Below are 18,252 nucleotides of genomic sequence, written 5' to 3'. Positions count from 1 at the left end.
ATGTCAGGAATCATTCTCCATTTACGGACCTAACCAACACATCTACAACTGGGAATGAAAATCAGGACCCGCAACAAAATAGCAGTCACTCTGCGTATGCCCAAATATCTGTTGAGAAAGAATCAACATCCCTGCACTGGCGTCGTGTAAACCTCCAACAAGAAGATTCCTTCAGCTGGGGATAGTGTTACCCATGATCCGGTGGCACGCACACATGCTTCACTAGGGTCTGTGCAATGTACTGCTTTTAGCAACATAACCAACACACATACAGATGGTATATTCATCCACTTCATATAAGATTGTATTGTTGCACCTATTACTATTGTTTATAAATTCATCTCCTATTTTATTGCAGGGTGTACATCTACAAGCTCCGCGAGTCATCGTCTCGAAGAAGTAAATGGTGGCCGAAAATTAAGAAGTGGCACCAGTTGGTATGCCGGCCAATCCAATGAACAGAGGGCGGAGTGCTTAAATAAGCAACGGATTGCACGGCTAAAAAGAAAACATGCCTCAAACAAAGATAATTTCAATGTCACTCAGAGTTCCTCTTTTCCAGTTGGTAAGACGAACTCCAAATAGGAGATACAAATGGACCATCTTCATTCTAAAATATGACTTGGTCTACTATTCTGATGTACAGGTGCAACCTCCATGGCGCCACCCTCCATGTGGTCATCTCTTCCGGCCGTGCAAAGGTCTGGAGCTAGACCCCACAGAACATTTTAGACCATTTGTATTAAATAATAGTAGTAGCAGCAGCATAATAATACAGGATTGGCCCCAAGGATAATGATTTTTGTCCGATATTTAACCTTCACTTTCCCTGGTATTTTCTCTCTCAAGGTCTTTAAAGAGGCTTTTTGTTTTCTGTCTTCCAAACTGGCTCTGGTGCATTCTGGATCCATTGTTTAGTAGTATGCTGCATTGATCATACATAAGGCTCTATTTCTAGCCTTTTTATTCATTTTGTTAATTGTGTAAACACTAATGTAACGAGCTGTATCAGTATATTGTATGTCATCGGAGATGAATGGTGAAAGATTCAAGCCTTGATTCTCACATGGTGATGAAAAACAAAGTCATCTTTGTCGCTTTTTCTTTATATTCAGAATTGAATTCTACTCATTATGCTCGTACACATATCTTTGCTCTTCGTGCTAGGCATGTAAGAATTGTTCCCAAATTATTTGTTTCATATGAGATGACGCAATACTCTGAAATCTTAGATCTTTGTATTTCAAACTTATTTTTTCCGGTGCATAGTATCTAACCGTGGGTTTTTTCCTCATGTGCAGAGCTATACAGTTGGATATTTGTTCAAGACAATTATGTCTGAAGTTCAAACTGCTATCATAAAAGCATTTGCTCCGGTGTTTTAAAGTTTTTCGGTGAAGTGTAATGTATTCGACCATTAGCGACACTACTGACCATAAGCCATAGTACCAATGATGCTCAGGATGCTCTTATTTGTGTCCGTTGTGACTAATAAGTAACCTGCTCAGGATGCTCTTATTTGTATATATTTTGAAACTGTTTCCTGATTGATGTATTTGAAACTGTTTACTTCACAGATATACAAATATTGTTGTTTCAAGTGTATACGTGCGCGCACGTACACGTTTACTAGTAAAGAAAAAGGAAACTGAGAGCACATCCACAAGTCCTCTACTAGCCGGTTGGCCCAATAGCCCAACCTCTCTTTCCCTCCACGACTTGGTCCAGTAGCGCCGCACGTACGCGCACGTCCATCATCGCCCAAAAAAACCTCCATCGATAGATCAGAGGCACACACGAACCGGCCCTCACGCACGCATCGATCGTTCTGTTCCCACGCCAGACGCCACTCCGCCGCCGGCCAGCCAAGGCTGTTGTCGTCGCCTCCCCTGATCAAAGATGGCGCGTGGGCATGGCGCGCCGCCGCGACCCTTCTGCTCTGAACTTCTGGTGCTTCAAGTGGGCAGCGGACAGTTTGATTCAGTTTCAAAGTCAGAACCGCTGATTATCTATCGAAGGTATTGATAAGGGACAAAGTAAAAATGACTGGAACCGTGTCCGCTTTATTACTGATGATGTTACACATATATAGCCCCTGAGGGGATGCATCCAATGGACACGTCTGTTAGAAGAGATAGGAGTGAATGGGCGTGACATCCGTCGGCAAGGGAAAAGGAGATTCCCTTATTAACACATGTTAATTAAGTCCTTAACAGGTATAATTGCTAATTAGAAGTATTAATTCTTTCAGAATGACTAATTCACATCTAGATGATATTTAAGGATGTCACATCTAAGTGTTTGTACCGTCCGATCTGTCTCTGCACGAGGTGATGCGCTCGCATCGTCGCATTGTCTCGTCTGTCGGGCCGAGTGGGATACAGCGTAGCGGCCTCCGATTTTTTGTTTGGGCCGGCCTTCGATTTTTGTTTGTTTATTGGGCTTGCTTTAGAATCTGAACAGTCTAACCTGATCTGGAGTCCCGTCCTCACTCTCCTCGCCTCTTTTCCCCTCCTCATCCCTTGTTCTGCCACCACTGTATTCCTTCTGACTCGAATCCAAGGGAGAGACGACCTGATCTGGTGGGCTTGTGGCGACAGAGATGGCAGGGGAATCCAGCGGAGTGAGTGTTCATCCCCTCTTTCTTTTCCTCGCCTTTTTTTTCCTGTTTTCCCATGCCATCTAGGGGTGTTTGTTTGTTTTGAGGGATGAACATCAAGAACCTGGGGGGGGGGGAGTGTTTATATGAGTGGCATACATGAGGTGCTTGCTGTTTTTTCGTGATATATTAGATTCGTTTGCATCACACATTTTTTAGAGAGAAAATGAAATGTTTTTAAGTGTGGAATGTCTGAATACATGCCTATATATGCAGCTGATGAATAGTAACTAGCAATCCAACCCGGTTATGTTCATGCCCATGGCTGTAGATTTGTTTTCTGTGTGAATCTGATTGTAGCAGCGAGCACCCCCAGTTTTGTAACTTGAGTCTGTACATCTAGGGACTTCCAGTTTTTTTGTGTGTGTGAATCTGAATGTAGCAGCGAGCACCCCAGTTTTGTAATCTGAATGTAGCAGCTAGCACCCCATTTTGTAATCTTGAGTTTGTAGCACATACTACATATAGACAGCAGACAGAGTTGCCTGCCATTTTTGTCTGAAATTTAAGAGGCATAATGCGAGTGGATAAACATTTTCAGTGGCATACATTGCAATCCTTCTTTTTTCAGACAGGAATGTCTGAATTTTTGTGTGTGTCTGTTTGTAGGGAGCATGTGTAGTCTTCTTCTGAATACTTCAAACTTCTCAGACTAAGCGAGGTCTTTTTGATTTCTTAAAAGTTGTGGCATATGGCACAACTCCAGAAATTGAAAGTATAGTAGTAGCAGGCCCGAATGTATAGCTTTTGTTTTTCATATTTTTATAGATTTTCTGTTAAAATCTTTTCTTGTTTGAAGATATGTGATTTCAAAATCTAACAAGAGTATTTTCTGATCTATGAGCACTAGAGAAAATTTATGTGATAAGGTAAGTGAAACAGATGGTAACTAGGTGGATAAACTCATCCGGTGCTGAACCTTTTTCGAAATGAACTCTGTTTCAGTTATATCATAGCAACCTGAACTTTCAGTATAGTCTACTCCAGATTCAGCTTATTTTATAAGTTTTTTAGTCTATAAGAGTTTTAGATGTCCACTCCTTCCGAGCAGGATGAGAAGTGTACAATGGAGGCGGTCTTAAGTACCTCTGAACACACCTCCTAGTTTGTTTTTATACGCCCCCTAGTTCGTTTGTGTGTGTTTGTCAGGGTCCCCAGTCCAAACCGACCATCGACTCGCAAATAGGTGATGAGGACATGACTACCTTGGATACGACCAAAAATATTGCATACATGCATATTTGTCAGGTGATTTCTAATGCAAACTATTCAATAATCTATTTATGTTATCCAGAACAAAAATACTTCACACACTTTTGTGTTTTGTCTAATTGCAGGTGTATGGGACATTTGTACAATCCACATATGAAGACAAGGGAAAAGGAGAAGTTTAGGTTGTGTTCAAAAAGTCCTCTCACGTCACTTTTGGGCCAAGAGAAGATAGAGTCCAAGTCTCTCACGTTCTGAATTCAGATTCGGACTGCACAGATATACCTGACTCAAAACGCCAACAACTTTTTCATACGGACTCCGAATTGGGTGATTCTTTTTTTGTTGGAAACTAGATTTCGTGCTCTTTCCAACCCAATTGGATTCACCTTCAAATTCGTCCGGAGCGTTGAGTTACGGACGAAACAATCTGACGTTGCAGCAGAATCCGAGTCAAACTACAAGCCCAAAGGTGTTGCATCACCTCCACTTGGGCCCATGAGCCTTGTACGACCTAGGGTTAGTTTTAGGCTGCCTTGGGACGTCCTCCCACCTCCTTGGCCGCCACCACTTGCTCCTATATAAGTAGATCCATCTAGTAGCTTTTTCCTTGGGATTTGTTTAGTTAAAAGTTAGCCATTGCAACTTCGTGTACTTCGTTTGTGTCCAACGACCAGACCAAGACCGCTTACGGATCCCCACCATTATCAATACCTCATATATATTTGCAATATTCAGATTTCTTTATCATATTCTTGCTCGTTCTTCGATTGCTTGCAGGAATAGACCTTCGTGGTCAGGCTGACCGTGCTTCCGGCATCGTCAGTAACCTCAGGAGATTGGTTTAGCGATTGCTAAGGCGCAACGTCGTGCACGTTTGTAGTCGGATCATCAAAGTCGTCTCCACCAAATCGATAGTTATCATCTCATCGAAAGATCGGGACCCTCGCCTCAGGGGTGTGTGTTTTCTCAGGGCCCCCAGTTGCAAGCTGACCATCGACTCACAACTAGGAGGTGAGTGTGTTTCTCGTTGCCCTAGTTGCATGTTGACCATCGACTCGCAACTAGTGTCGGTGCCCTCAATTGCATGTCAACCAACGACTCGCAACTAAGGTTTGCGCGTGTTTTGTCGAGGGTCCGATCCCCAGTTGCATGCCAACCATCGACTCGCAACTAGGGGTGTGTGTGTTTGTCGGGGCATCCAGTTGCAAGCCGACCATCAAGTCACAACTAGGGGTGTGTGTTTGTCAAGGGTTCCCAGTTGCAAGCCGACCATCGACTCGCCACTAGGAGTGTGTGTGTTTGTCGAGAGTCCCCAGTTGCATGTCGATCATTGACTCACAACTAAGGTGCGTGTGCGTGTGCGTGCGTGTGTGTGTGTGTGTGTGTGTGTGTCGAGAGTCCCCAGTTGCAAGCCGAGCATCGACTCGTGACTAGGGGGAGTGTGTTTTTATTTGTTGAGGCTCCCCGGTTGTAAGCCGACTAGCAACTCGCAACTAGGGGCATGTGTGTTTTTCCAGGGGCCCGGTTGCAAGCCGATCATCGACTCGCAACTAAGGGTGTGTCTGTGTTTGTCAAGAGTCCCCAGTTGCATGTCGATCATTGACTCACAACTAGGAGTGTGTGTGTTTGTCGAGGGTCCCCAGTTGCATCTAGACAATCGACTTGCAACTAGGGGTGTCTGTGTATGTGTGTTTTTATCGTGATCCCCAGTTGCATACCGACCATCGACTCGCAACTAGGGGTGTGTATGTTTTCTTGGGGCCCCCACTTGCAAGCCGACCATCGACTCGCAACTAACGGTGTGAGTTTGTGTGTTGATGGTCCCCAGTTGCATGTCAACCATCAACTCACAATTAGGGGTGTGTGTTTTGTTGAGGGTCCTCAGTTGCATGTCGACCAGTGACTCGCAACTAGGGGTGTGTGTGTTTTTTCGGGGGCCCCGATTGCAAGCCGACCATCGACTCACAACTAGGGTGTGTTTGTTTTTGTTTGTCGAGGGTCCCCAATTGCAAGACGACCATCAACACGCAAGTAGGGGGGTGTTTTGTCGAGGGCCCCACTTGTAGACCACCGACTTGCAACTAAGGGTGTGTGTGTGTGTTTGTCGAGAGTCCCCAGATGCATGTCAACCATCGACTCGCAACTGGGTGTGTGTGTGTTTTTGTTTGTCGAGTGTCCCCAATTGCAAGCCGACCATCGACACGCAACTAGGGTGTGTGTGTGTGTTTTGTCAGGGACCCCACTTGTAAGCCGGCCACCGACTCGCAACTAAGGGTGTGTGTGTGTGTGTTTGTCGAGAGTCCCTGGTTGCATGTCAACCATCGACTCACAACTAGGGGCGTGTGTTTTGTTGAGGGTCCCTAGTTGCACGTCGACCAGTAACTCGCAACTAGGGGCGAGTGTTTTTTCAGGGCCTTTGGTTGCAAGCCAACCATCGATTCACAACTAAGGGTGTGTGTGTGTGTGTTTGTCGAGAGTCCCCAGTTGCAAGCCGAGCATCGAATCACGACTAGGGGGTGTTTGTTTTTGTTTGTCAAGGGTCCCCAATTGCATGTCAACCATCGACTCGCAACTAAGGGTGTGTGTTTTGTCATGGCCCCAGTTGCAAGCCCACCATCGACTCACAACTAAGGGTGTATGTGTGTGTGTGTTTGTCGAGAGTCCCCAGTTGCAAGCCGAGCATCGACTCGCAACTATGGGTGTGTGTGTTTGTCGAGACTCCCTAGTTGCAAGCCGAGCATCGACTCGCAACTAGGTGTGTGTGTGTGTGTGTGTTGTGGGTTCCCAATTGCATGCCGAACTTCGACTCGCAACTAGGGGTGTGTGTTTTGTCGTGGCCCCCAGTTGCAAGCCGATCATCGATTCGCAACTAAGGGTGTGTGTGTGTGTTTGTTGAGAGTCCCAAGTTGTAAGCCAACCATCGACTCGCAACTAGGGGTGTGTGTGTGTGTTTGTTGAGAGTCCCAAGTTGCAAGCCGACCATCGACTCATGACTAGGGGTGTGTGTTTTGTTGAGGGTCCCTAGTTGCATGTCGACCAGTGACTCGCAACTCGGGGGGTGTTTTTTTGGGATCCCCTGATTGCAAGCCGACCATCGACTCGCAACTAAGGGTGTGTGTGTGTGTGTTTGTCGAGAATCAACAGTTGCAAGCCGAGCATCGAATCACGATTAGGGTGTGTGTGTTTTTGTTTGTCGAGGGACCCTAGTTGCATGTCAATCATTGACTCGCAACTAGGGTGTGTGTGTTTTGTCATGGCCCCCGGTTGCAAGCCCACCATCGACTCGCAACTAAGCGTGTGTGTGTTTCTCGAGAGTCCCTAGTTGCAAGCCGACCATCGACTTGCAACTAAGGGTGTGTGAGTGTTTGTCGAGACTCCCATCGACTTGCAACTAGGGTGTGTGTGTTTTGACGTGGCCCCAGTTGCAAGTTAACCATCGACTCGCAACTAAGGGTGTGTGTGTTTATCGAGGGTCCCTAGTTGCAAGCCGACCACCAGCTCGCAACTAGGGGTGTGTGTTTTGTCAAGGGTCTCCAGTTGCATATCAACCATCGACTCGTAACTAGGCGGGGTGTGTGTTTGTTTAGGGCCCCCAGTTGCAAGCTGACCGTCGACTCGCAACTAGGGGGTGTGTGTTTTATTGTCGCCCCCAGTTTCAAGCTGACCATCGACTCGCAACTAAGGGTGTGTGTGTTTTTCGAGGGTCCCCAGTTGCATGTCCACCGTCGACTCGCAAGTACGAGTATGTGTGTTTGTTGAGGGTCCCCACTTGCATGTCGACCATCGACTCGCAACTAGGGTGTGTGTGTGTTTTGTCATGGCCCACAGTTGCAAGTCCACCATCGACTCGCAACTAAGGGTGTGTGTGTGTGTGTGTGTGTGTGTGTGTTTGTGTGTGTGTTTCTCGAGACTCCCCAGTTGTAAGCCGAGCATCGACTCGCAACTAGGTGTGTGTGTGTTTTGTCGTGGCCCCAATTGCAAGGCAACCGTTGACTCACAAAGGGTGTGTGTGTGTTTGTTGAGGGCCCCCATTTACAATTATTCCATTTTTTGATAGTTTTTTTTTCCTTTTTTGATGTAATAAAGATTTACAAGGTACTTCTTCATGAAACCCCTAAAGAAAAAAGGATTTCTAGTTTGTTTTAATATAACTGCAATTTTGATAGAGACCGAATCTGTTACATACTCAGAATTTGTCCAGTAAGACTGAATTTGTTAGATTCAGAGTATCATAGAATTTCTGAAAATTTAAGAGTGTGGTTATGTGGCAGGGGGTGATTTAGATGTAATTAGTAACATCGTTCTAGGCTTATGTGAAACTTTTGAGCAGGGGAGACCCGGACTTCATGCAGACTGAAATTAATAGTGTGTTGGTTATATACACTGATATTTTGTTCATTCATACTGAACTTGTGTTCATCTAAGGCTGATTTTTTTGCTTGATTGAGGTTGTAATTCTCCCCCTAGTCAGTTTGAAATTCTCAGTGGTCAGTCACATACTTTTGTTTTTCCAGAAATGAATTTTGTTGTGATTCAGACATGGAACCCTAGCAGTCATACAACTCCGATTCTAGGGGATTCTATATACTTTTTCCTCTTGTTTTCATTTCTGATTCTAGACATTCATTTTTTTCCCATTGGCTGGTTCCTCCTAATATGTCTAATAATGTACGTGCTTGTCACAATACGATTACAACAATTTTTCCGTGCTCAGTTCATACTTGACTATTCTTCAAAATTCTTTGTTTATCTATTCTTGTTTCTTTTTACAGGGGGGTGTAAGCAGAGATACCAACCATCAAAATTCAGAGAGCAATATCATCATTGAAGACCTGGACCAAACTTTTCATGGCAATGTTTCTGAAGTTGAGGCCTCTAATATTGATTTAACAGAAACGGATGCATCAGATGGCATGTTGCTTGATGGTATCAGAAAATGGTAAATCATTTTTCACCGCACCAAACTTTTTTGTGTTTTCGTGCTTCTTTTTTGCCTTCAGAAGTTCAGTCTTGTTTGAATATAATCTGTTCTATAAGAGCCTAATTTTCTTTTTTGTTATTTTGGTTTTTTTGTATGCAGCTGCAAAAGAGTGATGAGAGTAAACATGGGAGGAATGTTTTGAAGGAGCAAAGCAGGAAGGTAAATTGTTTTTTATTTCAATTAACATCTTTTACCTACCACGCCATCGGTTTTTTATTATAAGTAGTGTGTTATCATGCCAAGTACTTTTTTGTTTGATAGAGCTGAGTTACTAATTTTAATTTGTCTTTTTTGCTTGATTATCAGATGGGAACAACCCAAGAATGTTTGAATAAAGGAAGAGCAAGTGCGTATATCAGATTTAGCATAGGGTGTTCTTCCAAGATAGTCGACAGTGTTTGCAAAAGCAATTACAGAATGGAGCTTGTGAAGAACTCTGGATTCGGATACATGCTTGTGAAGAACTCTGGATTCAAGCAATTTTGCCAAGGCCTACATCTGGTCCCAAGCTTTTTTTTTTACAACAAACAAACAAATTAAGCCCACAAACACAAGGCCTAGGCTCAGGAAACTTGCCGAGAGTGTGGGGTGGTGGAGGGGGAGAGGGACGGCCCAGCCCTGGAAGCGTCCAACAAAAAAGGACGAGCAACGACAAACAATCGAACGACTGGGTGACAAACAATCGAACGACAGAACAAGAACAGGGGCGATCGGGAGGCTACAAACAGGATGATGTCATGTTAGATGTGTCCTAGACGGACCCTAATTCTTTGACCTCTGAAATTGGGATCTCTCCTCTTGGTCTCATGCCGATTCTTAGTCAAACTGAATTCATCTATAACTGCAGAGTGCAGACACGGTTCTATTCTCACTGTCTAGCAGGCCGCTGCATTGTTGTAGTCTTCTCACTGTCTACACGGTTTTTATCATTTGCTATTTTCTATCCTCCATAAATCTCAGATTTTACTTGTCTATTTGTTGAACAATACCAAGTTATGTTAAATTTTTATGAATATTATATAATATATGATATATTTTATATATTTTAGAGCTAGTACAATATGCTGCTATAATCGGTTATACTCCCTCCGTTCCAAAATAGATGAAGAAAAGGCTGGCGGCCGACATGCAAGCCATGCACGCACGCAACCCAGCCAGCATGAAGAAGCAGTTTCTTCTGAATTTGACACCTGAATATCACTTCTGAACTTCTTTGCACTTTCACTGTCCCTGGCAGAAAAACAGCAATGGTGAGTGAGAACAGGCCGGCCACTGCGCCATCAGGGAGAGGCTAGACAACGGGGCGATGACGTGCTGGCGCTGCGACACAAGTACATGGATACATGTGCTCCAGACGGCGTCCGTGCTGACCGCCGAGCATTCCTTCCACAGCTGCTCTGTTCTCTTGTTTTCTGATCCGGTTTCATGGCTGCCTGTCCACTGGACAGACAGACACACATTAATTCAGTCCAGCATAACATTCGGGTCACATCACTAATCTTCAAACAATCAAGCAAGCTATTAAACTTTAGCAACATAGCAACGGAAACAGGCATGCCATAACCATTCTCGACAAAGAAAATATAACCCAAACAGAATATACTGATGGAGGGAGAGTCAGCCATGAAGAGTAAAACATGATGCGTATCAGAGGTCTATATCATGCTATCAAGCCTTATACAGCAAAGTCACACTATCAAGACTTATACAGCAAAGTGGAATGAATAGCTAACTTTCTTTTGGACAAAATGAATGGCAAACTGAGTTCACAAGCAATACATATCACAGTCCATGAGCGACTACAAAAAGGGCTAATAATTGATGACACAACTCACAATGTATCTTTTGTATGAACGCAATCTAATGCATCAGAATCTCAAGAGGCGCTTGAACGCCAAGGCCAAGCGCAACAGGGGAAGGCCATGAACAGCGGGGCATCTTTCAGGTAGAAGTAGAACGATGTATTCAACCTTTTCTGTAATCCTAATCATCACTTGAACACAAGGGCAAGCGGAACAGGGGAAGGCCGCAAATCAATGGGGGCCGGCGTCTTCAGGATTTGCAAAACATAAGGGAAAGCTATGATAGAGGATGCTGATGCTGTTGGATAGCACGGATGGCCGAAGGTGACCTGCAGGAAATTACCTGAAAACCTCCCGTTAAATGTTACAGTTAAGAACAGATGAAGTCAAATAATTTAATAACAAAGTGGGGCGCATCATTAAAAAAACCGGTGACCTTACTGGATTCATCTTGACGGTTCGAGAGGCTTGTTTACGGTTGAATTTTGCAAACCAGTTACAACTGTAGATGCTCCTGATGATCACCTCTGTCTCCATGACTGAAATGCGAAAATATCCCCTGTAAGTATCGGAGCAGGTCGGTACTTTTCTGTTATTTTCCACCTTAATTTATCACAAGTTTTGAATAACAAGGCTTCGTTTCACAATGCAAGAAAAACACTTATGTGCCAACGTATATGAAACTCTAGGCGTTTCTTCATGTAAGGATTATGTAACGAACTACCATCATGTTGCTTTCTGATTGGGTTTTTATCATTTATGCCACTAATTGTGTCCCACTACTCAGTTTTGCCACTAGAAGTTACAACTGGTCAAAGATGCCATCGTTCCGTGAGATGCTTGCTAACAAATGCTATTAGACACCTCAAAGATGCCATTGTTCCGTTAGGTGTTTGCTCAAAAAAGCCATTAGACAGTGTTACTATCAGGTCAAAACCATTCACTATGTTATATGACCAAAATACCCCTAGACCTACATGTCAGCTCTCTCTATTCACAATAATAAGTGTGGACCCCACTTGTCAGGAGTAAACAAGCGAATAATTTTAGAGGAAAATAATAACATCGTTGGGGATCGAGTGGAACCCACACTTAATCGTAGTGAGATAGAGGGAGAGCTGACATGTTGGTCCATGGGTATTTTGGTCATGATGGTAAACGGGCTTTGAGCTAACGGTAATGGTGTCTAGTGGCATGTTTTAGCATGCGCCTAACGGAGTGATGGCATTTTTGAGCTGTTGAAACTCCTAGTGGCAGAACTGAGTAGTGGGACACAACTAGTGGCAGGAATGATAAAACCCAAGATCTTTATGTTCCAATTCATCAAACAGGAAATTAATCTTAGAATTAATTTAATGTTTGCTAGGATGTAGCCTATGTGTTTCTGATTAGAAATATGCAGTCAGCATGTAAAAGAAACAAGAATGAATTGCATACCAAAAATTGGATGCTTCTGGGTGAAAGAACCTTTCAAGAAATCGAACATTTTTTGGAGGAGAATCAGACAGGCAGAACAGAAGAAAACCAAGCAAAGACACACTTTGAAGAGAACATGCGGAGGACAACTAGAAACAACAAGGAATTGGCAATCAACGCCAGCAAATGTGTTAGCAAACCAAGCAAACAAAGGACAAGAGAGAATTGGCATAGGCCAACCAAGAACGATGGAAGAAAATTAGAATAGCAAAAAAATGTGTCACTCAAACCAACAGCGAATGGAGCACATACCGATATATTGATGTGAGCGCAATTCATCTTGCTTTCCCCTGATTCGCACTACCTCTTTAAATGAGGGCAGTTAATTTTCAGTTTCTTGAGGTTGGTGAGTTTTTCTATGCTCTCTGGCAAAGACCTGATGCCCTCACAAAAATTGATCACAAGAGTATTGAGATAGGTTAATTCTGTCAGCCAATGGGGCAATGATGACATGCTGTTACAGTTGTACAGTTTTAGCTCTTGTAGCTTTGTCAGTTTCCTGATGCTCTCATCCAATTCCTTTATCCCTCTGTATCCATCTATGCACAGCCTCTCAAGGGATGTGAGCTCACCCAACCATTTCGGCAGTTCTTCATGTTCCTTGCCTGTTAGGCTTAGACCATTGAGGGAAGAGAGATGTTGGATTATCTCTGGTGTGCCGGTCAGATCACCACACCGTTCCATCCTTAATTCAGTGAGGCCAGAGAGATGGCCAAGCAGTCTCCACTGATGCAGAGGCAGCTCGCAGTCTGCAACAGCCAGTTGAGTAGTTACTAGAGAAGGAGAGCTGGTGTCTGACATAGTACACTCTCCCCATGATGAAAGTGCATTATCACTCTTACTTATATACCAACGTTTAGCTCTTGGAAGAAGCGATTGCATCCTCAGGTTGGGGCAATTTTTTATATACAAACAATCAAGCTTAGGGAACCTGAGGTCGTTCGCACCACTGGAGTCTGATGCACTCCACTCTTCCAGATGTTTCATATCGTAGAGAGCTAGCCATGTCAGGTTTGGCAGTTGGCTGAGCCAGGATGGAAACCTGACACCATTATACCATTGTATAATCAATGTAGTTAAACTGCTCGGTGGCTCTAGTTTCTCCAACAACACTTCATCATCCACAAACCTCTGAGCATCTTCAGTCCACCGGAGAGTCAAGTCTTGAAGTCGTTCTTTTTCCATCAACTTTATACACATAGCTTCTTCCGCCGACTTCACTTTTTCAAGTTGGATGATCTTCAGCTCAACAGGATTCATGCCTTGTAGGAGAACAAGGTTGCTGCTCGATTTACCATCACCAGCATGCACGCCAAAAAGTGGTAATGATATGGAACTAGCACTGAGCTGCGGTACATTAGACAGAAGCCAGCATCCCTTAAAATATAGCATCTTCAAACTATCAATCGTACCTATACTTTCTGGTATCTTTGTAATATTGCAGTGTGAGAGGTCCAGTGTGTGCAGCTTTCTAAGGTTACCAAGACTTTCAGGTAAAGAGCAAATAGCATCACCATTATTAGACAAATCCAAATGCTCTAGATTGGATAGGGTACTGATATGGTCTATCAAACGGTCAATTTGACATACAGGTGACTCTTCAAGTCTATACCGGAGGCATGCCGATAGATTCAAATATTGAAGATTGGTAAATCCAGCAAAAGCTTCCGGTATATAATTAACCCCTCTGCACTTCGATAAATCAAGATGCACCAAACTTTTCTGGTTTCCAGATAACCATGACAACTCTTTGAGACAATAAGAACCTGATAGGTTTAAAAACTTGAGTTTATTGAGGTTGCCCAAAACTTCAGGGAGCTGTTTGAGGCAAGAGTGACTTGAAGATAAGTTCGAATGCTCCACTTTGGTGAAGACATCGAATAATTTCGTTTTTCTGCAATTAACATAAGAGCTGAATGATAAGTTCAAATATTGCAGCTCAGATAGGACACCCAAGGATGCGTGTAGATTTCCAATAGATCTACATCCTGACAAGTTCAAATATTGCAGTTCCGTGAGGCTCCCCAAGAACTCTGATACATTGCAAACACAAACGCATTTTGACAAATCAAGATGCACCAATTTTTTTAGCTCTCCGAAGGATTTTGGAAGTTCTCTCATTCCCGAACAACCAGATAAATCAAGATACATCAGACCTTCAATTTCTCCAATCGACTGTGGCAGTGTCAAGATGTTAGAAGAATCACGGAGACTGAGGTAATTTAATTTTGATAGACTGGTTATACTATTGGGAATCGTTGCATCATGTATTCCCGGAGCGTTAAGATACCTCAACCGTTTTGATCGATCAATAGAATCTGGCAACTTATGTATGCAACACTGACTTAAGTCCAAGACACGTAGGGACTTAGCAGATGCAAATGCAGCATCATGAAGTCCAATTTCAGCAGAGTCCATAAAATGGAGTGCTCTTATCCTGGGTGACTCCAATCGCTTGTTACAATCATCGAGCAATGCAAAGTGGCAGTTGCTTCCCCCAAGGTTGCCATCTTCGCTAGCGACAAGAATTTCACCGTCCATTACCGATCTGGCTAGATCATGCACAAGATCATGCATGGTGAATAATGTAACATCGTCCGGATGCACTCTAGCAGTCTGCAATAAAAGAAATTAGTAATATCAGATTTGCACTAGCACATATAGTGTACACTATAATGTCGATGAAAGTATGTCCTTGTGTGCCCGTATGTGTTTCAATCGATTTAATTTAAACAATAGAACATATATGGAAGTATGCCACTGTATCATTTTTGCAAGTAATGTAAATTTGATTATGGAAATTCCCTTGCACTTCAGAGTTTGAAACCCACCCTCCAAATGTCATGAGGCCTCCAAACCCATGTCTTTGACTCTTAAATCTTAATCTTAGGCAAGTTACCCCTGTCAGAGTTGTAGCCAAATTTTCACTGGCATGACAATGATTATACTCAGCTTCCTAATCCATGATAATCATTTAACTTTGGCTTGTGCACAGTAATTAAAAATACTTTTATGCATATTACACATCAAATTTTAAGTATGCATTTTAGAAGAGCATGCATCAAGAAAGAATGGAGGAAATAGTTGCTTGTACTAATCAATCATGCTAGTGGAAATAAGCAAAAAGGCCCAGCAAGCGAGAAGCTACGTTTATGCAAGATAGAGAATCCCAAGGGTGATAAGACCAACTTTTCATTCAAGAAAATTTGAATATTAGTTTTCTTGCATTTGGAAGTTACCTTCCGCCGCTAGCCATTACTTCTACATGATATGTTTATTTTTATTTGCATGCCATAATAAAGTCAATTGCCAAGATAATCGGGAATGTGCTTTTGTTGAGCTTGGATGTGTGGCAGTATGGGATGTGCATTTTGGAGTATGTTATAAACTGAATTAACCTCGTAAACCCTTTATATATTATCTTGCCATTTTTCACAGACAGCATTTGTTGCCATTTCAGTATCACAGACTGTGCATGTGTACTACAGAAATAGGCATTGTGTGAGTTGCCTTACAACAGTACGAAGAAAATAACTATAACGTTCAATTGTACAAGTCATGTAGAAACTAACCAGTGATGACTTTGAGTGTTCAAGGAATGACAGCCCTAAAAGCTCCGTAATGTATTTCTCGCCGAGCTGATGACTGGAGGATGTTCTGGTTGGCTTGATAAAATCAAGAGAAATCCACTGACAAATTAGATCATCTTTGACTATCTTGTGACCTTTTGGAAAGATTGCACAATAGGCGAAGCACAGTTTCAAATATGAAGGCATGGAACTATAACTTAACCTCAAGGATGCAATCACCTGTCTTGAAGGTGTATCTTCGGAGTCTGAAGCAGATAGAGTCCAAATATCACTCTCTCTCACTGATTCCCATTCATGAGATGTTGGCATAGAATTTAACATGTACCCAAGTGATTGAGCTGCTAAACCCACACCTCCACATTTCATTGCAATGTCCATCCCAATCTGCTCCAGCTTAGCTTTGTCATCTTTATCTTCAAAGCCACTCTTTTGCTTTATTATAGTCCAACACATGTCATTTGTCAGTGGTGCTAATTTGTGTGGCCTGGTTGACATTTTCTTTGCAATGCCTTCATTCCGTGTGGTTAGTATAACAACCACCTTGCTTGCCTTCTCAACCATTAACATAGCCTTCAGATCATCCAAAAGAAAATCACTGCCCTCCCACAAATCATCTAAAACAATCAGAATCTTCTGCTTTTCAGCAAACAGCTTTTGAAGAGCAATGTGTATCATCTCCCTGTTAGTGTCTTGACTCGTCTTACCTGAAAGTTGTGATATTATAGAATTACCAATATTGTTCAAGTCAAATGTCTGGGACACATAAACCCACACCCTTGAGTAGTCTTGGAATTGGGAATTATTATTGTAGATTAGTTTGGCCATGGTTGTCTTGCCAAGGCCCCCAATACCATATATAGGAAGAAAGGTGATTTGTTCTGTGATGCCCTTAGATACAGAAGCCAGTATTTTCTCTTCCTCATCAGTCCTCCCAATGATCTGTGCCTGCAGGGTCGATGATGTTGTTACACGTGTATCGGTAACTTTCTGCTTATTGGCACCAGCCCCTGGCATTAAGTTGAAGGCCTTGTGTTGAGCTGTGATCTCCGCCACATGCTCTCTCATCGTCTTCATCTTATTAGCCATTTTAATTTTGTGAACAGTTGTGAGAAAAGGGATCACAGCAGCCAATTTCTTCTTGCGGGAGACCTGTAAGAGATATTTCTGTTGATCTGTTAGTACTTTGCTAAATGTTTGGAAGTGTCTCAGTAAATGAGCATGTCCATTCTAGCAGCCTAGCTGCATTATTGTCTATCATAACCCTTTTTTTTAAGTAATACTGTAAAGACTGTACCAATCCACACTGTTAGGGACCAAGATCAAGATACGTTCTGTTGTTATACAATGTGCAGCCAATGGTATAACTATATGACCAGATGAGCAATTTATTTTGCGAAGTTCCCCAGTAAAGAAAAAGATGCCGACACCCAATAGGGGGTCATCTCCGACGCCGCCTCCAGCTTTGGCTCGGTTCAGATGGGGCCTCCCTGCCTCCTCCTGTGGTGCGCTCAATTATTTTTCTAGAGTACGAGAACACACTTTTTGCTGGAGAGAATACGAAATCTGCCAACAACCTATAAAGAGTACTTTCTTTTTGAGAGAAATATAAAGAGTACATTTTGACTCTTCTTGTTTTCTTACCTGGAATGAGACTGAGAAAGAGGAACCTATAAGTAGTAATCGAAATGATCTTATATTTCTTTACAGAGGGAGTATTTTACAACACTTCGTAAACAATGTTCCTTTCTTGAAAGTAAAGACTTTGCCTTGTCATAAAGAAAATCATTGCGCTACCAAAATCACACATTCAATGCTTCCAAGAAAAAAAAATAACATAGCTGCTTTAGTTATTTTTTAAACTAATTTAGTACCATCCTTATAGTACATAATAGGGTGCTAGTTACCTTCACGTACACAAACAAATACAACTCCTGTAAAGAAATATTAGTGTTTAGATCACTACTTTAGTGATCTAAACGCTCTTATATTTCTTTACGGGGAGAGTATACTAGTTAAAATAAGTTTGACAATAAGAAATTATAGTAAGAACAAAGAAGAGGGTCTGGAGTTAGAGTTACCTCTCCTGCTTCGGAATCATCAAGCATGTCGGAGATGGCGTACATGGCGTCCTTGAGCCGCTTCAGCCACAGGCGGACCTCGTTGTCGGTGATGGCCCGCCTCTCGGCGTCTAGCAGCACCGCCTCGACGCACTCGAGCGTCTCCTTCATCCTGCGCAGGTCATTGTCGAAGTTGCGACGCAGCTTGATCTGGCCGCCGAGCACGGAGCCGATCTGATCCCCTACCACCTTGAGGAGCGCAGAGGCGATCAGCCCCCCGAGCTGCGCCATGGCTCCTCCTGCTCCTAAGAGGGCGTCAGTCTCACCGTCGCCGTCAAGTGTTGGGATGCGTGTGGGGGGTGGGATCAAATTCCAGATCTAGACCTGTTCATTCCCATCCCTGCCCGGATCAAGGAGAAACAGAGCGTGGGGGTTGTTGTGGGTGGAGAACTCAATTATTGAAGGAGCATTTGTT

General features: G+C 43.1%; 1 protein-coding gene across 8 annotated transcripts; it reads right to left on the bottom strand.

Annotated features, from left to right (window-relative positions):
* Nucleotides 1–10,436: 10,436 nt before the first annotated feature.
* On the bottom strand, nucleotides 10,437–18,252 carry LOC125546312 (putative disease resistance RPP13-like protein 1). 8 transcript variants are annotated; one of them, XM_048710544.1, is made up of 6 exons: nucleotides 17,799–18,252; nucleotides 16,572–16,884; nucleotides 15,703–16,424; nucleotides 12,383–14,746; nucleotides 11,096–11,193; nucleotides 10,437–10,997 (listed from the first exon to the last, which is right to left on the bottom strand). In XM_048710544.1, exons 1-4 carry the CDS (start codon nucleotides 18,066–18,068, stop codon nucleotides 12,431–12,433), a joined length of 3,621 nt encoding a protein of 1,206 aa, XP_048566501.1. In that variant the 5' UTR covers nucleotides 18,069–18,252; the 3' UTR covers nucleotides 10,437–10,997; nucleotides 11,096–11,193; nucleotides 12,383–12,430. The 8 variants fall into 8 exon arrangements, with proteins under 8 accessions (XP_048566501.1, XP_048566494.1, XP_048566499.1 ...); XM_048710537.1 differs by having other exon boundaries at nucleotides 11,096–11,213; nucleotides 15,703–16,884; XM_048710542.1 differs by having other exon boundaries at nucleotides 10,437–10,983; nucleotides 11,096–11,213; nucleotides 15,703–16,884.

This window comes from Triticum urartu, chromosome 3 (genome assembly GCF_003073215.2).
Source record: "Triticum urartu cultivar G1812 chromosome 3, Tu2.1, whole genome shotgun sequence".
In the NCBI taxonomy this organism is placed as follows: Eukaryota; Viridiplantae; Streptophyta; class Magnoliopsida; order Poales; family Poaceae; genus Triticum; species Triticum urartu.
The sequence above is the reverse complement of the archived record's forward strand: the minus strand, read 5'-3'. Positions and strand labels throughout refer to the sequence as shown.